The sequence below is a fragment of the Meles meles genome, chromosome 3 (assembly GCF_922984935.1).
Source record: "Meles meles chromosome 3, mMelMel3.1 paternal haplotype, whole genome shotgun sequence".
NCBI lineage: Eukaryota > Metazoa > Chordata > Mammalia > Carnivora > Mustelidae > Meles > Meles meles.
The window spans coordinates 118153407-118175459 of record NC_060068.1 but is presented as its reverse complement, the minus strand read 5'-3'; the positions used below and the strand labels follow the sequence as shown (position 1 = coordinate 118175459).

At 55.5% G+C, this 22053-nt stretch overlaps 1 protein-coding gene across 5 annotated transcripts; it reads left to right on the top strand.

Moving 5' to 3' along the window:
* The first annotated feature begins 8990 nt into the window (after positions 1 to 8990).
* Positions 8991 to 21906, top strand: SLC34A1 (solute carrier family 34 member 1). 5 transcript variants are annotated; one of them, XM_046000959.1, is made up of 13 exons: positions 8991 to 9041; positions 10237 to 10357; positions 10481 to 10630; positions 10720 to 10848; positions 10920 to 11063; positions 11942 to 12053; positions 12177 to 12372; positions 12454 to 12549; positions 18150 to 18219; positions 18496 to 18663; positions 19886 to 20002; positions 20106 to 20230; positions 20885 to 21906. In XM_046000959.1, the coding sequence occupies exons 2-13, from the start codon at positions 10249 to 10251 to the stop codon at positions 21386 to 21388; spliced, it is 1920 nt and encodes a 639-aa protein (XP_045856915.1). In that variant the 5' UTR covers positions 8991 to 9041; positions 10237 to 10248; the 3' UTR covers positions 21389 to 21906. The 5 variants fall into 5 exon arrangements, with proteins under 5 accessions (XP_045856915.1, XP_045856916.1, XP_045856919.1 ...); XM_046000960.1 differs by lacking the exon at positions 20885 to 21906 and having other exon boundaries at positions 19825 to 20002; positions 20106 to 20220; XM_046000963.1 differs by lacking the exons at positions 20106 to 20230; positions 20885 to 21906 and having other exon boundaries at positions 19821 to 19968.
* Positions 21907 to 22053: the final 147 nt, after the last annotated feature.

Genomic DNA, 22053 nt, shown 5'->3' with positions numbered 1-22053 from the left:
TAATGACCTTGTTTACTTTACACTTCTTTGCTGACAACATGATAAACATGCCCTGATGGCAGTGACCTTGTCCGTCATAGTCAGTGCTGTATCCCTTTGGCCTAGTGGGAAATGATTCTGTAGCCACAGACAGACCCAGTGAAGGACAGAGGGACAGCAGGGCAGTGGGGGTCCTGGGCAGGGGACTGCATAGCACCAGGATCATAGTCTGTGGCCAGAAGAGGGTGGAGAGACAAACCCCTGTCCCTTCTCCAATCAGCTGCAGAACCCCCCTATACTTCCTGGGCCCTGGGGGTTCTCCCTTGGGGATAGAGACACTTTCCACGTGCAAAGATAAAGAGGTGGGGGCACCAGGTGAAAGACGGGACCTTCCTGAGGCAAGCGCAACCTTCAGCCACCAGTAGTAGCAGTGACGCCTACTACTCTTAAGGACCAACAGATGCGACTGCCCCGTAACAGAGGATGTCATGGGTCAGGTGAAAGGGCCTCTGGAGATGTGAGCTCCTGCAGGGAGAGGAAAATTCACATCAGCTCAGGCCCCCAAGTTAGGCATGTCCCATCCTTCATCTCATCTTTGTCCTCATGACAAAATAGCCTGATGGGGATGAAACCAAGGCTACAGGAGGGGAAGTGATGAGTCCAGGATCCTGCAAGGAATTTGTTGCTGGACACAATCAGACAACACATAGGCTATCTGACTCAGGAACACACAGCAGGGAGCAGGGAGGAAACCCTGATGGGAAGCCAGCACCCTCTTGGGCGAGGATACATTGATATGGCTGCTCTGGGGAGCAGCTTGGGAGTTTCTGCTGAGGATTAAAAACACACAGCATGTGATCCCAGAAGTACTGCCAGAGAATCACTTACTCCCAGGCACAGGGAGCCCCATCCCTGCCGGGCTGTGTATGACCCAAAAACTGGCAAACAGACAAATGTGGGTGGGGGTGGGGGGAGGGGGGTGGGATAACAAAAAGGTGGTGGTGTGTCTATGCCCTGCAGTACCACACAGCAGATGAAGAATTAGGTAGAACATGTTCTGCTGTGGAAAGTTCTCCAAGATGTGTTATTGTTCGGTAAAAGAAAGTAGAGCAATGCGCATGACATGATACCTTTATATAAACCACAAACACAGAGACACACTTATAAGGATACAGAAAGAACAGAGAATGTTCTAGAAGGATACATGTCAAACAGGAAAATAGAGAGGGGACCAGGACGGGGGTGGGGGGGGGTGGGGGGTGGTAGTAGTCAAAGGACACTTTCACTTTAGCTTTAAGGCTTTTTAAATGACGCAATTAAAATAATTATAATAACAAAGAATTTCTCAAGGCCACTTCTTTGTCACTCTGACTCACCATCCCTTTCTGGAGAAGGATAATAAACTCTTCCTTTGTGGGGCTTCAGCCCACTGCCCACCTTGGCCCGTTTTGGCTGGCTGTTGTGTCCCTTGGCCACAATTCCCCAATATGTCCCCTGAAGCTGTCCCAGGCTGAGGGAGACCTAGTTCCCTCCTCCCAGCTCTGCACACTCAGAATCCCTCAAGGTCCTGGGCCCTCACTGCAGCGATGGGGGTCCAGGCCCACGGACAGAAGGCACCAGCTGGCCAACCCCCAGGCCCTTTCCAAAGCCACTGCATTGCACAGAGCTGGACTCCTGCGTGGTTGGGAAAAGTCATAGAAGCTGCTTCCCCTCACCCCACCAGATGGGAAGCCTGGAGGGGAGTCAGCCTATCCACCAAGCACCCAGTGTGAAGGAGGGGAGAGGACACATATTTGCTGACAGCTCTGCAGTCTCCAGCACCCCCATCTTGCAGAGGACACAGGCAGAGAGAGTGGGTGGGACTGCCATGAGGACGGCCATAGGACCCAAGCCTCTGAGAAAGAAACCTGCTGCCTGTCTTGGTCCCCTCAGCCCTCTTGATATTCACGGCAACAGTCAAGCAGATGGGATGGGGTGGCCACAGGGCAAGTGCAGAGCACACAGTGACCTTGGCTCTGGTGACCCTGCCAGGGCAAGGGCAGGCAGAGCCCCCAGCTGCTACCTGGTGCCTGGCAGGAAGTGCTGACACAGCCATGGACAGATGCTCCCTGGGGCAGCCATCCCTACCCCCAGGAGCGAGCACAAGGTGCACCCTGCAGGGGGCCTGGCCTGGTGGTCAGGTGACTCCAGTGTCTGGGGGATCAGACGCTGGCATTCAGCTCTTGCAGGGAAAGAAAAGCTGGATGGGGGGAACACTCATGGTTATGTTGAATCAGTTGCCACCTAGGCCCATTCACGAAAAACAGGGGGCACCATTCCTGCCCCTGGTGGTCCTGGCAGGTCCAAGAAAAGCTGAAACATGAATACATGTGTGTCGTGGGACTCCTGCATTGACTAGGCAAGGGGTGCTCTGTGACCATCTCAGCTCCTCTGTCTAGGAACTGGTCTGGGGGTTGAACAGAGGCAGAAAGCCAAGGAGAAGCGCCAAAGAAGCAGCATCTCACTTGCAGGCCAGCCCAGGATGCTGGTGGCCGGAATGAAGTCTCAGCCAGCTAAGAGGGGTGGGCACCAATAACCCCACTAGCCAAGTAGGCCATCATCTCCTAGCTTTATTGTTGAGGGGCTGGAGGAACCCAGAAGCCAGACCCAAAACCTGGAGCGTACAGTATGTCACTGGAACTTAGAGCTTGGAACCCAGACCAGAACCTGGACTGGACTCTGGGGGTGTCTGGTGGCTTGGTTTTTAAGCATCTGCCTTTGGCTCAGGTCATGATCCCAGGGTCCTGGGATAGAGCCCCGCATCAGGCTCCCTGCTCAGCAGGGAGCCAGCTTCTCCCTCTCCCATTGCCCCTGTTTGTGTTCCCTCTCCCACTGTGTCTCTATCAAATAAATTAATTAAATCTTTAAAAAAATAAATAATAAAAATAAAAACTGGACTCTGGAGGGGCATCTACCTGTCTGGCTCACTTGGTAAAGGATGAGACTCTTGATCTCGGGGTTGTAAGTTTGAGCCCCATATGGAGTCTGGGATCTGGGATTGGAGGTTACAGCCCAGAATCTAGAGCCCAATGCCTAGAAGCAGAGCCCCTACTTGGGTGGACATCAGAAGCCTGAAATTGGAGCCAGGGATTGGAGCTCAAATCCTGGAGCCCAGAACGCAGAGCTTGCCCCTGAGAATTTACAGTCTGGGGCCTAGAGCTCCAGGCCCAGAACATGGAGCTCAGGACCTGAAGTCTACAGCCAGAGCTCAGAGCTTCTGGTTTGGAACCTGGAGCATGGGACAGCCATGCTCACCCTTGGGTCTGGTCCCCGAGGCCAGCATGAAGGCACAGAGCTGGAACCACACTAGGAAGGGAGCTGAAGGGGAAGAGATGATTTCTGAGAAAAGCCCAAAGCAAGCTCAGCTCTTTTGGCCACAGACTTTGGCCTCCTCCATCAATGAGTGACCGGTGCCTGGGCTATCAGGATTAAACATTACTCAGGGCACTTATCCTCCAAACAAGGATGGGGCATCCTCAGGTCAGCAGCCCCTGCCCTGGATCCACGGATCTAATATAGCCTGCAGCCCCCAGTCTGGAAAACGGGGCTTGGAGGGGAGAACACCATAGGACCCTGCATGCTCTGTGCCAGACAGCTCAGATGGAAGTCCAGATTCTCCAAGAGAGGACAAAGTCAAGGGGGCCAGGGAAGGAACTGCTCTGGTCCCTAAGGGGAGGTGGAAGGCGGCCCCTGTTATGTCACCCAGCGCATTGGTGAGAATGGCTGCTTCAGCCACAGATAAAGGATGCCCCCATGCGTGTAAATGCACACCCACGTTGGGTCTGTGTACTGGGGTGGAATGTTCACGGCTGTGTCCACCACATGCTGACTCACCGTGGGGCTTATTTGTTGGTTGGAAAAATAAACACATTGTTTCAAGGAGACAGGAGAAGCCCTGTTGTGGGATGACACTGGTCAGTTCTCCCCCCAAAAATCCAGTTCATGGAGGGACTGTCTGGCATGTTAGTTTTTCTTCCCCTGATGGTCCATCAACTTTAGGTCCTGCAGAAAACGTACAGGCAGCAAACTGTGTGTATTTAAAGGAGCCGCTGGATCCTGGCCGAGGATTACAGAAACAGCGGTTGTGCCAACTTCCCCAGCTCGCTCTGTTCCTGGCCCAAGCTCTCGTTCTTGGGATCGTTCTCTACTCAGCTCAGCAGTCCTGCTGCTCCCGCGGAAACTGTTTTCATTGGCGTGACCAGATTCCCGTTCTGTCAGTCTGTCACACTCATGTTGGCCATGCTGTCTCGGCTCCCACCTCCTGCTCCTTCCCAACAAGCCCTCACAAGCTGCTCCCACCCCCCCCCCACCGCCCCAGGACAGCTCGCCTGGGTTGCTAAATCTGCTCTGTCCTCACATTCCCCAACAGCTCTGTGGCATCTGACCTGGCTGATCAGGTTTTCTCTCTCAAGACAGGGGTGAACTTGGCTTCTGGGACATCTGTTTTTCTGCTCTTCCCAATCCTGTCACACCTGTCGGCTCCCTCTCAGGAGTCCCTCTTTTTTTTTTTTTTTTGCCCTCCCCCAAACATGGGTGCTCCTCCAGGCTCAGCCCCGGGCCTTCTCTCTATGCAATGTGCACATTCTCCCTTGGGAGGAGGGGGAGGCATCTTCACAGGCTACACCTGAGGCCTTGAGGCAGGCGGGATGCCAAGTCACTCTGGGCACCAAGGCTGTGACGGGGTGCTGGTCTTTGTACTGGCAGGGCCAGGTTTGAAAAGAGAAGGGTGACAGAGTCAGAACTACATTTTGAAAAGCTGGCCGGCTGCTAGTTTGGAGACTGGACCCCAGAGGCACAAGGCCAGAAGCAGGGAGAGCCGTCAGTGAGAGACAGTGGACCAGACCCGGGAGGTAGCTACAGGCCGAGGGAGCTCCCGCTGATGGGAAACGAGGAGTGCTGGGTGATGGAGGAGAGACAAGGAGGTGGGGGAGAAGGACAGCCCAAGGAGCCTGCTCTGTTTCTGGCTCAGATCAGAGGAGCACGTGCTGCTCCCTGAGGCTGGGAACTTGTGGGAAGCCCTGTCTGGGGTGAGGAGCACGTCGTGTGCTTCAGACCCACGGAGCCAACTGCTCACACCAGAGGACCCTCAGACACAGTCTGTCCAGACGGATCTTGGCATCTTCCCTCCAAAACTGCTCCTCCTCCCGGGTGCTATTTCTCAGGGTGAGATACAGCCAACCCCCAGGCTCCAGGCGGAGAGGCCTAGGGGAAGCTGCAGCCAGAGTGCTGGTGAGCAGACAGGGCAGGAGTCAGTATTCGAGGGACACGCAGAGACTGTCACGGGCTGGGAGGAGGCAGCACGTGAGTGGGAGGAGTTCAGATGAACCAAGAGGCAGAGACGTGGTCACCTTCTCCATGCTCCCGGGAGCCCGGAAAACAGCTCTGGTCAGCTCCCTAGGGCTCCAGTGGCCACCCTCCCAAATTCCTTCGGTAGCGGTCACTGCCCGTAGTATTTTATACTGATGTCTCTTGCAGGGCCTATGATGGAGAACTGCGTCCTTCCTTAAACCCCGAGCTCCTTGAAACCCGGGAAGGTAGACGGCAAAATTATCAAAGATCCTAACCTTATTAAAAAGAAGCACCTCAGGGGCGGCTGAGTGGCTCAGTGGGTTAAAACCTCTGCCTTTGGCTCAGGTCATGATCCCAGGACCCTGGGATGGAGCCCCGCCTTGGGCTCTCTGCTCAGCAGGGAGCCTTCTTCCTCCTCTCTCTCAGCCTGCCTCTCTGCCTACTTGTGATCTCTGTCTGTCAAATAAATAAATAAAATCTTTAAAAAAAAAAAAAAAAAGAAGCACCCCAAGGCACCTGGGCGGCTCAGCGGGTTAAGCCTCTGCCTTCAGCTCGGGTCATGATCTCAGGGTCCTCAGATCGAGTCCCACACCAGCTCTCTGCTTGGCATGGAGCCTGCTTCCTGCTCTCTCTCTGCCTACCTCTCTGCCTACTGTGATCTCTCTCTCTCTGTCAAATGAATACATAAAGTCTTAAAAAAAAAAAAAAAAAAGAAGCACCCCTAAGTTCAAAAGGAGCAGCTCGGATACAGGGGCTCCTGCTCCGGGTCTGACCAGAGCAGCGCAGGAGAGAGGAACATGGTCCGTGGTCGAGGTCCCTGGACCCACCGGGGATGGGGGTGCCTGGCCCCAGACAGCCTCTGAGCCCAATGTGACTTCACCAGCACTTGTGAGCCCGAGGACAATTCCGACACGAGAACTCAGCAATGACTACCCGTTCCTGGCTCAGCAACACCCCTCCCACCCATGCACAAACCCCAATCTTTGCCAAATCACTCTGTCCAGTCTGGAGAGTGTCCGGGACACCCAAGGGATCACTACATAAATTAAGTTTCAGGACAGAACACGATACAACCATTAAAAACAACATTGGCCCTGAGTGTAAATACACAGGGAAGGTAATATGCAATGGTAGGTGGAAAAGAGCAAGACGCAATCTTTCATAAACAAAAAAATCCAAATAGGTGAGAGAGGTACAGAGAAAAGGCTGAGAGGCGGTGTTTTGTGACAACAACGGGTTGAAGAAGCAGGATTGTTTTAGTTTTCTTTTTTCTGTGAATGGAGACCTTTCTAGGATGCCCCATGTGGCTGATTGCCTGCCTCAGTTCTCCAGAATCTCCCAGAACAGGTCATAAGGCTCTATGGCCAATTTTCCAAACAAGGGCATTTTTTTTTTTAAGATTTTATTTCTTCACTTGTCAGAGAGAGAGAGAGAGAGAACACAGGCAGACAGAGTGGCAGGCAGAGGCAGAGGGAGAAGAAGGCTCCCTGCCCAGCAAGGAACCCGATGTGGGACTCGATCCCAGGACACTGGGATCATGACCTGAGCCGAAGGCAGCCGCTTAACCACCTGAGCCACCCAGGCGTCCCACCAGGGCATTTTTTAAGTGAAAGGGAACTCTGGGCCAACAGTCATCAGCCAGGACGTGGCCAGGCAAACCAGGACTTATGGTTACTCTACCCAAAACCAAACCAGTTGCCCCTCTGCCCAACCCCCCCCGCCGGTCCCCTGGGGCTTCTGTGGCCTAAACTGACACAGCCACAATGTGGAGGGGCCGGGATCCAAACCCAGGCTGGCCTTGTTGTCTGCTCTTAGCCACTCTGACAGAGACTCCATTATGAACACTAGCCAGCAGACAACCCCACAGTGTCCTGCAAATTAAGTACAAACTAGTTGACTTTTGTCACATTAGAGGGGAGCTGTGCAGAAACATCCATCCACCTTGATGAGAAAGGCTGGGTTTGTGTCACCCCAAGATATGTGAGATATAACAGGACTGCAGCTCAGGGGGACCCTGAGTAATCAAAGGGCAACCGGTGAGCCAAGGCAAGTTGTTGACCTGAAATAGGGCTGCGAATCTAGAGGAAGTGGAGCCGTTCCCTTGGTGGGAACACTCCAGCCATCCCAGGGACAGTAAGAGGGGCACACAAGCATGAAGAGAACGCACATGCTGAGGGACTCTTCTAGTCACTGAGATGGGTCAGCTAGCTCATTGAATTCAACCCACTGCAAAAGAACTGCTGATTGCCATTTTATTTTTTTAAGATCTATTTATTTGAGAGAGAGAGAGAGAGAATGAATGAGCAGGAGGTACTGAGGGAAAAAGAGAATCCCAAGCAGATTCCCCACTAAGTGTAGAACCCGATGCGAGGCTTGATCTCACATCTCACAACCTGAGATCATGACCTGAGCTGAAATCAAGAGTGGGACACTTAACCGACTGAGCCACTCAGGTGCCCCTCTGATTGCCATCTTATATGCAAAGTGACTTGCCTCAGCACCCCAGGCTGACCCAGGGATTTAGACAGGAGAGAGCTGACCTAGCCAGTCTTGGCTCAGCACAGAGTAGGAACTCAACTATTGTTCTTGGGAATGGAGGGATGGACACATGACTGGCTGGCTAGGTAGCTAGAGGGGTAGGTGGATGGATGGATGGGTGGACGGGTGGGTGGACAGGTGTCTCAGGCAGTTGTCCAAGCTAGATTTTGGGTGGAACCCACCCCTGCTGGATCCGTTGAATCTTTCTCCCTTAGAAGGGAATATCTCTTCTCATCTCTTGTACAGCTGGGCCCTAATTCACACTCCAGAGTCCTGTGAAAGGGAAACAAGCTTTCCAAAGCCTCCCTAAGAGCCCTCTCTGGGTTTCAGGAGTTTTGCAACAGACCCCATACCATCATCAGCATCTCAATCCAGAAACCCAACTGTCATATAGTTCGTCTGTCTGCCATGCTCCCCCTCCCCCATTCCACTACCCAAGTATCCCTAGGATGGCTCTTTCCTCATCCCTCCTGTTCCACTTGATTCAGACCTCATCATCTCTTCTCTAGACCATCTCATCAGCCTCTTAGCTGGTCCCTATGCTTCCAGACTTGCCCCTTTGACGGACAACCTCCCGCTAAAGAGACCATTCTAAAATGCAGACTGGGCCCTTCCTGATTTGACCAGGGGTTCCACATTCTCTCAGACGAATCCTGGACCTGTGGTTGCACGCTAGAGACTCTCCCTGACTCAGCACTATGCAGCCTTTCCGGGTTTCTCTCCATCGCATGCTCCCTCTCCTCCAAATGCCCCCAAGACCCACAGACAGACCCACAGACATCCAGATGCATGGCAAGGCAATTCCATGGGGAGTTGTGTTAGGCTAAGAAGGAGGGGAAGGGGCTGGAGCCGTGAAATTTCCTTGAGGACCGTGGGAATAAGGTGCCTAAGTGGCATCAGGGTCTCTGCTTGGGGGCAGAAGAGGTGCCCTAGCTGGGTTTGGGTCTCTGTCAGGCTGAGTTTCTGTGTGGGGAAAGGGAAAGTTTGATCACGGACTCCCCCAGCAGAGCTGACGATTAGTAATTAACTGGGAGGAATCTCGGGGGGGAGGTTAATCGGGGAACAGAGGGAGGGCAGCTAGGGTTTTAGGACTTTGCCCTTGACCCAAGGGTATAAAGAGGAGGGTTCCAGCCCTTCCTCAGGCCCCTGGGGCTTCCTTAAGCAGTTGAGCAGGAGCTGAAACACAGAACCCCAAGGTAAGCCCAGGGTTCCCCTCTCCCAAACCCATCCCCAAGTCTTAGTAGGCAATAGCCTATCACCTCTGCTTCTTCTCCTCTGCCCTAATTGTGCTTCCCCTTCCTGCTCGGGCCCAGTCTAGCCTAGCTTACCCTCCGCCCCAAAGGAAAGAGGACTCATACTCTTCCAGCACTTGGAATTTAGCTCAGTCCCCCACTCCACCAAACAGCCAAGGGCCCTTGGGACAATATAGGGGTGTGGGATTATGGGTAGCTGATATAGGCTGGGGTACTCCACCCCAACAACCAAGAACTCCCGGGGCAGTTCAGGGGGTCCTAAAGCAAGCCAAGGGCTTCTCAGATTGGAGATAATACGGGGAAACCTCCTTACCTAAACCAGCCTTGGTCTGAAACTCTTTCATGGGAGAAAGGCCATCAGTGTTTGTTTATTGCTAGGAGGGAGGGAGGCAGATGGGGGAAAGAAGCTTAGTTGTGAGGGTAACCCAGGAACTCAGGATTCTCGCCAGTAGACCCTTTCCCGAGTGCATGTCCAGCTGGTCCCAAGAGCCAACGGATGTCCACGTCTCCTCATGGCTCTCAGGATGGTCGGAACTCCTCCCGCATGCGCAGCCTTGGCCCATATCCGCAAGCTCAGCTAACCCACATTTCCTAGCCCCTGCCGGCTGCAAGGCGCTCCCAGCTCCTTCCCCTCCAGGGGCCCCTGCACCCATGCCCTTGTCCCCTTGCCATCTGGCCCCTCCTACTCATGTTCATCTCAGCTTGATCATCTCTCCCCTCCACCCCCTGCCATGGGGCACACTGGTAGCACTTGTATCTGTCATTAGAACCCTTGGCCCCATTGCCACTTTCTAGTCAAGGGATTATTTCATTGACATCTGTCTCCCCGTGAGACTTGGAACTTTCTGGGGGCAGGAGCTGTCCTTGTATTTGGCTATTGCTCTACCCCAGCGTCTAGCCCAGTGCCCAGGCTACAGCAGATTCTTCATAAATACTCACTACCTGATGAGTACAAGCATCTGGCCCGAGTACCTGAGCATCTCTGCTATTTTGGGGTAGAGGGCGTGTGTGTCTAGGGTCACACACCACGGGTATGTGTGCGTGTGAGTACGTGGGTATGGATGTGGACGGTGGGTGGGTGGGTATGTGTAAGTGTCCAGGACAGTAGCTGTCCCTCAGTGCTGCTGCCGCCCCACAGTGTGTGCCCAGGATGATGTCCTATGGAGAGAGGCTGGGGGGCCCGACTGTCTCCCCACTCCCAGTCCGAGGGGGTCACATGATGCATGGGACAGCCTTTGCCTACGTGCCCAGCCCTCAGGGTGAGTGCTCCTTCCATCCTTGGACCCCCGAGTGCCCACAGTCGCTCACGTCCCAGTGAGGTGTCCACCCCTCTGAGCCTATCCCGGGGCTTCTGGGAACTCCTAACCAGCCTCCCTCCCCAGTCCTGCACAGGATCCCAGGGACCTCCACCTACGCCTTCCCCAGCCTGGGCCCTGTGGCCCTTACCGAGCACAGCTGCCCCTATGGGGAGGTTCTGGAGCGCCATGACCCCTTGCCTGCCAAGCTGGCCCTGGAGGAGGAGCAGAAGCCAGGTGGGCCCGGGCCGGGGGTGGACAGCAGGGGTGGCAACATTCAGTGCCCTAGCCCCTGGCCCCAATGCTCATGACCGGCCCATCTCCAGAGCCTGGGCTGGTCCAGAAGCTGCGCCGGGCTGGCATGACCCTCTTCAAGGTGCCCCTGATGCTTGCCTTTCTCTACCTCTTCGTCTGCTCCCTGGACGTGCTCAGCTCCGCCTTCCAACTGGCTGGAGGTAGGGCCAGGGGAGGGGATTGGGACAGGGTTCCTGAAGGGTATCATGCAATGCTAGCTCCTGCTCCTCAGGGAAGGTGGCTGGTGACATCTTCAAGGACAACGCCATCCTGTCCAACCCAGTTGCGGGGCTGGTGGCGGGGATCCTGGTGACCGTGCTTGTCCAGAGCTCCAGCACCTCCACGTCCATCGTCGTCAGCATGGTCTCCTCTGGCTGTAAGTCGACCCACTGGGGCTAGGAAAAGGGCGTGGAGGGCTGCGTGCCCTGGAGGGGGCTGATGCAGCATGTCAGGGCTGGGGCCAGGGGGGAGAAGGGGGCCAGGGAGTTAAGGGCAAAGGACAGGACTCCAACTTCTCACACTGTGTTTTCCAAGCTGTGGCCAGGAATTGTCTCAACCAGGAGGTGTCTCAAGATCTGGAAAGGGTGGCAGATGGGGAGTCCTGCCCCAGGAAGGCTCAGCACCTTATCACCCATATTCACTTATTCCACTGGCCAGGGAAACAGAAGCTGCTGGAGCTATACATATGATTTATTGCAAGGAATTGGTTTACATGATTGTGGGGCTGGCTGAGCAAATCCAAAATCCATAGGGCAGGTTGTTAGGAAGGGCAGGCTGGAACTCTCCAGGGGAAGCCAATGCCGGATGGCGTTTTGCTCTTAAGGCCTTTTATCTCGCTGGATGAGGCCCACTGAGATCACCAAGGGTGATCCCCTTCACTTAAAGTCAGCTGGTTGTAGAGGCGAATCACACCTGTGGAATACCTTCCAACAGCAGCTAGATGAGCATCGGATCGAATGACTTGAGTCCTGTAGCCTGGCTAAGCTGACTTATGAAACTAACCACCACGCTCGCGTACCATGCACACAGGGGCACAGATCTGTCTCCGCGTGCAGGACATGGGCCCTCGGATCCACACGTGCACACACAGTGCATCTGTCTACCATGCTTGTTCACACACGTGTCCCTGGGACACCAAGGCTGGGCAGTATCGTGGCAGGACTGCCCAGTGGGGGCTGGGATGTGGGCAGGTGTTTCTGGGGCAGGAGCTGGTGGCCCTCACACAGTCAGTGAAGGGGTCCCCTCTTCTGCTAGTGCTGGAGGTGAGCTCTGCCATCCCCATCATCATGGGCTCCAACATCGGCACATCTGTCACCAACACCATCGTGGCCCTGATGCAGGCAGGGGACAGGACTGACTTCCGGCGGTGAGGGGGTAGAGTGGTGAGGGGCCTGTGTGTGTTGGGGGAGGGTGGTCCCCAGGGCCAGGAGCCCCCACCCGAAGTGCATCCTGACCCCGGCCTGCCCTGCAATGTGGCCTCCCTGCCCAGGGCCTTTGCAGGGGCCACGGTGCACGACTGCTTTAACTGGCTGTCGGTTCTGGTCCTGCTGCCCCTGGAGGCTGCCACCGGGTACTTGCACCATGTCACTCGACTGGTGGTCGCCTCCTTCAACATCCATGGTGGCCGCGATGCCCCCGACCTGCTCAAGATCATCACAGAGCCCTTCACCAAGCTCATCATCCAGGTGGGGCAAGGCTGGCGTGGAGGGTGATGTGGGATAGTAAGGACCCCTCTCTCACATCCCCCACCCACATCTTGTACACAGCTGGACAAGTCTGTGATTACCAGCATTGCCACCGGCGACGAGTCCCTGAGAAACCACAGTCTGATCCGGATCTGGTGCCACCCAGATGCCACCGGGGTGAGTCTCAGTTCTGACCACAAGGAATATCATGCCAATCTCTTCCAGTCCCCCAGCGGCTTTGGGCAGTTATTACCAATCAACTTGAGTTGGCATGTCATTGATCTAGCTAGCCCAGTGATTCTCAAAGTGTGGACCAGAGGCACTCGTACCACCTGGGAACCTATTAAAGCTACAAGATATTCAGCCTTTCCCTAGACCTAAGTAGGTCTGAATATCTTGTAGCTGAATATCTTGTAGCTGAATATCTTGTAGACCTAAGTAGGTCTAGGGAAAACTATCAGAAAAAACTTGGGCGGAATGGGACACAGCAGCCTACGTTTCAACAAGTCTTCTCAGTCGGCTCCGTGCTCAAGTTTGAGAACCACTAATCTGGCTCTACCTTCTGGCTTCACAGGGAGAGAATAGGCTCTGAGAGGCTGAGACACTTGCCCGAGCTTGTCCTACCATTTCAGGGCCCTGAGGACAGGTCTAGCAGTCTAGGGCTCTCTTCTCCCCGTCAAGATGCCAGGGGTTCGTGACTCAGCTGTGCCACGTTTGGGGGCCCAGGTAACGTGGCGAGGGGGTGAAGGGGTTATGAGGGTGCCTGGGAAAGCTGGACAAACAGGAACAAGACAAGGGGGCCGTGTGGAGATCTCCCTGGAGACACAACAGCGACCTGTACTCTTGTTGGGGCTCCTTCCCCTGGAGACTGCCACAGGCATGCATCCATGTGTCCTTCTGCACCATTTCCACTGCACAGAATGGAGACCCATTTGGATCAGTGGGACGCTTGCGCACCTGCCATGACACCAGGCTTACAAGAAAGCAGGCGATCGGCACTCTTTCTCACTCGGCCACGGAAAGGGAAGTGCTTCATCAAAACCCTGGTCCACGGTATTTGCTTTACCTCAGTTGCCATAACCAAGAAGCCGCTCCATTCAGAACAGAGCGAAGGCAACCCAAAGCCCAGGGCTCAGCAGGCCCGGCCCCCTCCTCCTTCCTACTTGCTACTTGATATCACTGGCCCTTGATCCCAGCGTGAACACAGAGCAGCCTTTCAACCTGCCTTCTGCGGTGCCTTCCTTCACATCGGAGCCACTCGCAGCTCTGGTCTGGCACTTCTGAGTGTTCCAGGCAGTCGGACATCAAAAAGCCCATGCAGGCAGCTCTCAGGCTGGCTTTGTGACCCCTCCACATGGTGCTGCCTTCTCACCTGCCCCCTGGGCACTCTCTGAATTGCCCAAATCCTCTTCACTCCATAGCAGAATCGGGGTGACACAGACATCACACCGCTCGATATTCACAGGAAACAAGCCACAGGAGGGAGCTCCCGAGCCTCAGAGTCCCTCCCTGGCACCTGCCTGCAGCAGCGCCCAGCCAGCCACCCCCCTGCAACAGGTGCACCAGACGCTGCCTGCCCCTGCTGGAATCCTCACAAAGTAGGGCAAGGTGGACGCGGACAACCCATCTTCCGCAGGAGAAACCCAGGCCTGCTCGCATGAAGTCAGCCACTGGAGTTCACCCGCCAAGGGCGCTGTCCCCACTGCTCCCCACATTGCTTCCCTGAGTGCTGGTCTCACAGCCCGCTGTCCCAGAAGAATGGGTCTGCCACAACAGAATCCAGACGGGATTTCCCTGGCTTGAAGAGTAGCAGACGAGTGGCATTCGAGCTCCCTTTTCTCACCCTCTCTTGAGGTCAGGCCATGTGGAAAATGGCTCCGCAGCCACGTGCCTGCTCTGGCCATGTGTGCTGGGGGCTCTTCCTGCACCAGACTCCAACTTTTCCTGTGACCACTGTGTCTCCCTTCCCACCTGTCCTGGTGGCCTCCAGCTTTCCCTCCAACTGGACCCAACCTCACCCAAGCCAGTCTCCAAGAAGCCCAGTCACCAAAGACAGTATTGGGAATCTGAAGGTTTCCAGATGGTGGAAGAAAACCCAGAGGCAATTTTAAGGTTCCAGCACCTCTTGACACTCCAGTGGCCTACCCTTGTCCTGGGAATTACCTTCTTATGTACTCACACTATGGACTGCCAACCCTACTTGCCTGGTTTAAACAAGCATTCCTCAAGGACTTGCAGCCAGGGACACAGGATTTATCTCTGGTCCATTTTATAGGCTCAGAGAGGCTTGCCCAAATCCATACCATGGGAGATAAGATGAAAATCCTGGTGGAATCTGGAGCCCATGCTTCTGAACCCCCATCTCGCTGCCTCTTCCAGAAGTCAGTCTGGTGTCCCATCATGTGTGTCCATTTCCCACTCTGCCCATCGGGCCTGAATGCCACAGCTGACCACAGCCACCCAGAGACTGCTCGGCCGCGGTAGGTGCAGCTCTAAGGAGTTCTCCTCTTTGCCACCAGATGGTGTAGCTGGCACGGTGATTTCTGCTTCCAGAAAAACAGACACTGAGCTCCCCTTCTGCTGCAGGCTGAACTACAGCACAGGCTCGCATCCTGTGTGTTTCTACCAGGAAAAGGATTCTTGGAGCCTCACAGTCTTCTGTGAGCTTAATCGTGTCCTGCACCTCCTACTGGTACTTAAATCCTAACTCTCTTCCAAGAGTCCTCAAAACAAGCCCCTGGGAAGCGATGGGCAGCGTTATAGACCTCATGCTGCAAGGGAAGGAAACTGGGGTCCAGAGAGGTTCAGTGTTTGGTCCAGTATCACACAGCCGGGAGTGGTTCAGATGGAGTTTCAGCTTAGGACTCCTGGGGCTCATTTATTCTGTTCTTCCCACAGAACTCACCACTCCCACCACACCCCCAGGCCCAGGAAGGATGGGCATACCTAGGGGTATGTCCCAGACCCTGGGCTGCCCAGTTCTTTGTCAGGGCTAAAGCTCCCACCTTCTTGACAAGGAAGCCCTGGGCCTGCTCCCTTTCCTCACTCAGTACCCACTCCCAGCCTGACCATGCAGCCTACCCACTCTCTGGCATCCCCACCCCTACTCCTCTCTAGCCCTTTACAGTCTCTGCATTCTACCCCACCCCCACCCTGCCTACCAGCTCAGCCAGAGTCACATAACCCCAGCCAGAGCCATAAAACCCTGGCAGGAAGGTCAAGGGTCAAAACCTTAGAACTTAGCCCTCAGCTTTGCCCTGCCCACACACAGCCAGCCCTGAGTCAGACAATACCCCCCCTCCCCTGAAGTTCCTCCCCTAAGAGACCCGGGGCCCAGCCAGGTCAGTGGGGCACAGGCTGGTCAGGTATCCATTTGTCTCAGGGATCATCTGCTTCCCAGGGCTCCAAGCTGGTCCACCACAGTATTCCCCAACAGGGCCAGGACCCTGAGACACACCAGCAGGAGCTATTGATCCTGACCTAGGACATCAGTCTCACACAAACACATAAGCACGTGCTCTTCCCACCATGTGGTCCTAGATGGGCCCGGGGATGGAGGGGGTCTAATCCTGATTAGGAGTCATGATGTCTTACTGAAGACTTAACATGAGATAAGTCTGTGGAGAGCACTTGGCACACATTTCCTCCTGTAACCTTTACAACAGCTCTCTCTTTTTTAAAAATTATTTATTTATTTATTAAGATTTTATGTATTTATTTGCTAGAGAGAGAGAGAGCACAGGCAGGCAGAGTGGACAGAAGAGGTAGAGGGAGAAGCAGGCTCCCCGCCAAGCAAGGAGCCCAATGTGGGACTCGATCTCAGGACGCCGGGATCATGACCTAAGCCAAAGGCAGCCGCTCAACCAACCAAGCCACCCAGGCGTCCCTCTCTCTCTCTCTTTTTTTTAAAGATTTGTTTATTTATTTATTTGAGAGAGAGCAGAGGGAGAGGGAGCAGCAGGCAGAGGGAGAGGGAGAAGCAGGCTCCCCGCTGAGCAAGGAGCCCAACGTGGGGCTCCATCCCAGGACACCGGGACCATGATCTGAGCCGAAGGCAGACGCTTAACCAACAAGCCACCCAGGCGCCCCTTTATAACAGCTCTTATGTCACCCGCTTTAAACAGGCTGAGAGGTGGCATGACTTGTCCCAGGTCGTTGGCACAAGAAACAGGACTTGCTCACATCCGCTGGACAGCTGACACACGGCTCTCCCCCTTACACTCAGCTCTCTCCTACCCATGCAGCAGTTACCACGGCCTCCCCAGCCTGCTTTTCCGGTGGAGCCCACCAGAGACTACTCTCTCCTAGTTTCTCAGCTTGCAGTGGCGGCCTGGGTTTGAGAGTGCCCCAGGGTCCTGGTCTGGCCAGCTAGAACACAGATGAGCACACTGCCTCACTCACAGCAGCTCAGGCCACTAAGAGAAACCAGATTTCAAGCCAGGCACCAGAAATAGTTCTCATCTCTAGCATACATTTTATAAATGACATGATTTGGAATAAACCCTAAAGGAGCCATGACATTGAAGGGCCACTACCCAACCTGAGACATGACCCTCAGCACAGGAGAGTTCCGGGGCTGTGCTGTGGAGAGCAGAACTTCCTGGGACCAGTGCCCATATCAGCTCCCAAAGGTGGCAGAGGGTGAATAAGGAAAAGTCGTAGCTCTGGCATTTTGCCTGGGGCCCTGGGCCTTCCTGTCCCTTTCTGGGGCTCAGTTCTTCCTTCGGGCTGGGATCCTGAGAGCGAGATAAGTCTCCCCAATTGCATTTAAGAAAAAATAATTCCTCAGTCCAATGAGGCTGCAAAGTAGTGGTCTAGACCAATGTGGCCCTCACATAATTGTAAAGAATGGGATTTCTCTTGTAGACTCGGGCCATTTGGCCATGCAGGGCTTCATCCCTGGATGGCAACAGTGGCCTGGAGCTGAGTGGCTGCTGCCCCTATAGGCCCAAAACGCAGTCCTCCACCTCCTCCACGCTCAGCCTGAGCCCCTCAGTTAGGCTACCCTTTCTGGCCCTGGGCCCTCTGAATTGGGGGGGGCCTCTCCCCACTGAGTAGGTGGGTAGGAAGTAGGTGGGGACTGGACTTCTGCCCCCTGGTGGTCCCCCTTCCCCATACCCCAACCTTCTCCATAAGGATTTGAGCAAGAGGACAGTGGAGCTTGGACTAATGGTGCCTCAGACGAGAGGATGGGGCACAGATGCTGGGGAAGGGGCAACACCAGGGCAACACCAGGAGGGGGCCGGTAATAAAGGATAGGGAAGGGAGAGTTTTCATAAGGAGGGCCATGGTCAGAAGCACCCAAGGCCAAGGAGAAGTTGAGGAGAATGAGGACAAGAAGCCACAGGACTGGGGCGTCTGTGTGGCTCAGTTGGTTAAGCGACTGCCTTAGGCTCAGGTCATGATCTTGGAGTCCCAGGATAGAGTCCCACATTGCCTCCCAGCTCAGCAGGGAGTTTGCTTCTCCCTCTGACTCACCCCCCTCTCTTCGTGCTCTCTCTCAAATAAATAAAATCCCTGTGGGCCCCAGTGAGAGCCAGATGGGGAGACGGATAGGACAGAATATTCAGTGGGCTGACCCTGGCCAGAGTCTCGTGTGGGCAAGTATTTCTACCCCCATCTCTCCAGCAGAGAAGATAGGCCAACTGTCCAAGGGCATGTAGTCAGGAAGACCACCTCCATCCCCCACCCCCCCCTGCCTCTCCCTAGCCTTCCCCCTTATCTCCAACTCCAGGCTATATTTTCCTAAATTCTAAGTCACTCTCCTCTTAATCCAGGTTCCCACCCCCCTGCCCAGGGCAGAGGCCAACACCAGCTGGGCCCTTGGAAATGCCACCATGGAGAAATGTGAGTGCCTGCATCACAGATGTCTGGCATGGCAGGGGCACAGCTGGGCAGAGGAAGGGCTGCCCCTACCCCTACCCCCCACCGCTGCTGCTATCAGTCCCAGGAAAACCAGCTATCAACCAGCTCAGGTCCTGGGCTTGGGCTAAGCCCTGCTGTTGAGGCTAAAGGAGCCTGGGGTGGGACTTTAGGCTCCAATCCCAAGAAAGCATCAAAAGTGGGGGGCTGGGAACCCAGCTGTAGGGGTTCAGCTCTCAACTGCTTGACACTTCCTGCCAGGCAACCATATCTTCGTGGACACAGGGCTGCCTGACTTGGCCGTGGGGCTCATTCTGCTGGCCGGCTCCCTGGTGCTCCTGTGCACCTGCCTCATTCTCCTTGTCAAGATGCTCAACTCTCTGCTGAAGGGCCAGGTGGCTAAGGTCATTCAGAAGGTTATCAACACAGGTGAGCCCCCAAGAACTGCAAGTGAGGGCCCCAGGATGGAACCTTTCAAATCTTACTAAGTCCCACTGCTGCTTTGCTGTGTGATCTGGGCAAAGCCCTGCCATCTTGAGCCTGTTTCTCCCTGTGAACAAAGAGGGGGTTGAGTCAGGTGATTTCTGAGGCTCCCGAGGTGCTGGCAGCTGGGCATCTGTGGCTGTCCCTGACTGTTCCATTCCAGTAGGTGGCTCAAAACAGATTCTCAGTGGCCACGGACACATTCAACAAATACTTCCTACACCCGTGTGCCCAAGCATGGAGTGTGCTGCGGTGCCAAGGGTCCAGAGCTGAGCCCCAGAGATGGTCCCACCCTCAGGGGATTCCCAATCCAGAGGAGGAGACAGATGTGTAACGAAAAATAAATGATCGAGGGGGGATACATTCATATTGAGGGGTGACTCCCAAGGAGAAAGCAAAAATGACAGAGTATGGTAAAATCTGCTTTCAGTGGGCAGTCAGCAGCCTATGTGAGGAGGCCGAAATGAGGAATAGTAGTCAGATCTAGCTGAAGAGTGTTCTGCGCAGAGGGAACAGTCAGTGCAAAGGCAAAGAGGCGGGAAGAAGCTGGGCAGAAAGATGGCCAGCAGCATGGGGGAACTCAGTGAGCAAGGTGGGGAGAGGTCAGCAAGATCACAGGGAGGGAGCCGACCCCGGGGGCCCCCACGGGCTGTGATTAGAGCCTGGACTTTAGTAAGGGTAACGGGGGCCCTTGAAGGGTTGGGGCAGGGGAGTGACATGGTCTGATTCTCATTGCAAGCTTCATTTCAGGCTCTGGGGACAGTGCCTGGCACTGGCAGAGGTTTCGTAATGAATGCTGGAGTCAGGTGCATTCGTGGATCTCTAGGAGCTTAGGGACAGGAGAAACAAAGTCTGCCAGAGGGCCGAGGGTCGGGGAGGGCTTTTCAGCAGCCATGGATCCACATGAAGCCCCGAGGAGGAACACGAAGTAAGGAGGATATTCTGGGCAGAGGGGACAGTCAACCAGTAGTCTGATGCAACCAGGCTGAGAAGGGCCTTTAATTCAAGACCAGGGAGGGCGAGTAGAAGCCCCCGCAGTTGAGCAGGGGACTGGACAGTCAAGGCCCTACCTGCAAGCTGGTACCCAATACCTCCTCCCTAAGGTAGGTCCTGGCTCCTCCGCCCATGCCCTCCTCCTGACCCTGCTGGGATGGGGGTGTCCTTGTAGACTTCCCCGCCCCCTTCACCTGGGCCACAGGCTACTTTGCCATGGTGGTGGGCGCTGGCATGACCTTCGTTGTTCAAAGCAGTTCTGTGTTCACCTCGGCCATCACCCCACTCATTGGTGAGTGCCCATGGCATGGTGGAGCAGAGGGAGGGGCAGGTTGGCAGGGAAAAGGCCAAAGGAGGGGCCTGGGGGAGAACCTAGCCTCTCTGTCTGCCCCCAGGCCTGGGTGTGATCAGCATTGAGCGAGCCTACCCCCTCACGCTGGGCTCCAACATTGGCACTACCACCACAGCCATCCTGGCTGCACTGGCCAGCCCCCGGGAGAAGCTGTCCAGCTCCTTCCAGGTACTCTGGGAGGGTGCCTGGCGGGGGAGACACAGGGCTGGGACTGAGGTGTGTGGTACCTGACACAGGGCAGGACACCACATATCAAAGTTTCTGACTGCCTACTAAGGACCACCTACTACCCTAGGCTCTGTGGAAACCCCCCGGGGCAAAGTCGGCCTGGTGCCAGCCCCAAGACCTTAGCATCTACTGGGCGGGATTTACCCAGATAATCATGCAAACAGCAGCTAGTGGAATCTGCGCTCTGAGGAAGGGGTGCAGCAGGTCGGGGGGCTGGGCCATTCTCAGGGACCAAGAACAAGTAGGGGGGCAGACGGCAAAGGGGTTGCTGTCCTAGGAGCAAAGGAGTGAGGACAAGCCTGGGGTTGGGGCCAGGGCTTGGACCAATCAGGAGGCCAGAGCCATGGAGCCAGAAACGAGTATGCATCTCTTTGCTGCTGGGTTCAGGAGGATCTGCTGGGGAATTTGCGAGAGAGGTCAGTGGGAGGAAATATGTAGCGTTAGGGCAGAAGTGTCTCAGTATTTTCCTAGGAGTACATCAGCCCTGACTTTGCTGCTGCCCAGGCTGGGCCAGGCCCCCGTTATCCAGCAGTGCTGTCAGGACAGGGAGCGGGGGCCCATGCCTATCTCAGCCCTCTGCCCTCTCCTCTACAGATCGCCCTCTGCCACTTCTTCTTTAACATCTCAGGCATCCTGCTGTGGTACCCGGTGCCCTGCACGCGCCTGCCCATCCGCATGGCCAAGGCGCTGGGCAAACGCACGGCCAAGTACCGCTGGTTTGCCGTCCTCTACCTCCTCCTGTGCTTCCTGCTGCTGCCCTCGCTGGTGTTCGGCGTCTCCATGGCAGGCTGGCGGGCCATGGTGGGTGTGGGCGCACCCTTCGGGGCCCTGCTGGCCTTCGTGGTGCTCGTCAGCGTCTTGCAGAACCGCAGCCCCAGACACCTGCCCAAGTGGCTGCAGACATGGGACTTCCTGCCCCGCTGGATGCACTCATTGCAGCCCCTGGACCGCCTCATCACCCGCGCCACGCTGTGCTGCACCAGGCCTGAGCCCCGCTCCCCACCGCTGCCCGCCAGGGTCTTCCTGGAGGAGCTGCCCCCTGCCACCCCCTCCCCCCGCCTGGCACAACCTGCTCGACACAACGCCACCCGCCTCTAGCCCAAAGTGCTGCCAGGGGGCAGAGAAGGGCCTGCACTAAGTGCCAGCTGTGGATGGGCAGAAGGGTGTGTCCATGCATGCTGGGCATGGGCCTGTCCTTGGGTGGGTCTGCAGAGGTCTGGGCTTGTGGGACTGAGTCCATGGCATCCTGTGTGTGTGGACTGATGCACCCGTGGGGGGCTATGAGCAGGCTGCAGGGTACCTGGCTATGACTGTGAGTCCTTGGCCCCCAGGGGGGTCTTGTTTGGAGGCCTGTGCTTGGCTCTCCTGTATACACAAGTCCAACTCGGCAGAGCGGGAGTAAGGGTGGGTCCGAGAACGGGACTTGCAGCTGTTTGCTTGTGCAGAGATGTGGGTGCCTAAGTCACTGGCTGAGTTCTCACCCCTCCCTGTCACCTTCCTCTCTCCATTATACCACCCTCCTCATCCTCACCCCGCTGTTCTGCAGTACCGCCACAACCCCCTTTCCCAATATTGTGTGATGAAAAAGGAATTAAATCCTCATTATGCATTTACAATTCTGTGTGCTCTCCATCTGGCGAGGGAGGGAGACCATGGCTTGGGGTTCGGCAGCACTATTTCCTGCAAGCTCACCACAACGGTCCACCTAACCGTGACTTAATGAGTCCAATCCCTGATTCAGACTTCCTGGGAGTCCTTCCTAG

Excerpts from the sequence above, each read along its gene's own strand:
- SLC34A1 (XM_046000959.1), top strand. The coding sequence starts at position 10,249 with ATGATGTCCTATGGAGAGAGGCTGGGGGGCCCGACTGTCTCCCCACTC. Across the intron at positions 10,358-10,480 it reads CTACGTGCCCAGCCCTCAGG|TCCTGCACAGGATCCCAGGG; the intron begins GTGAGTGCTCCT and ends CTCCCTCCCCAG. Across the intron at positions 10,631-10,719 it reads GGAGGAGGAGCAGAAGCCAG|AGCCTGGGCTGGTCCAGAAG; the intron begins GTGGGCCCGGGC and ends GCCCATCTCCAG.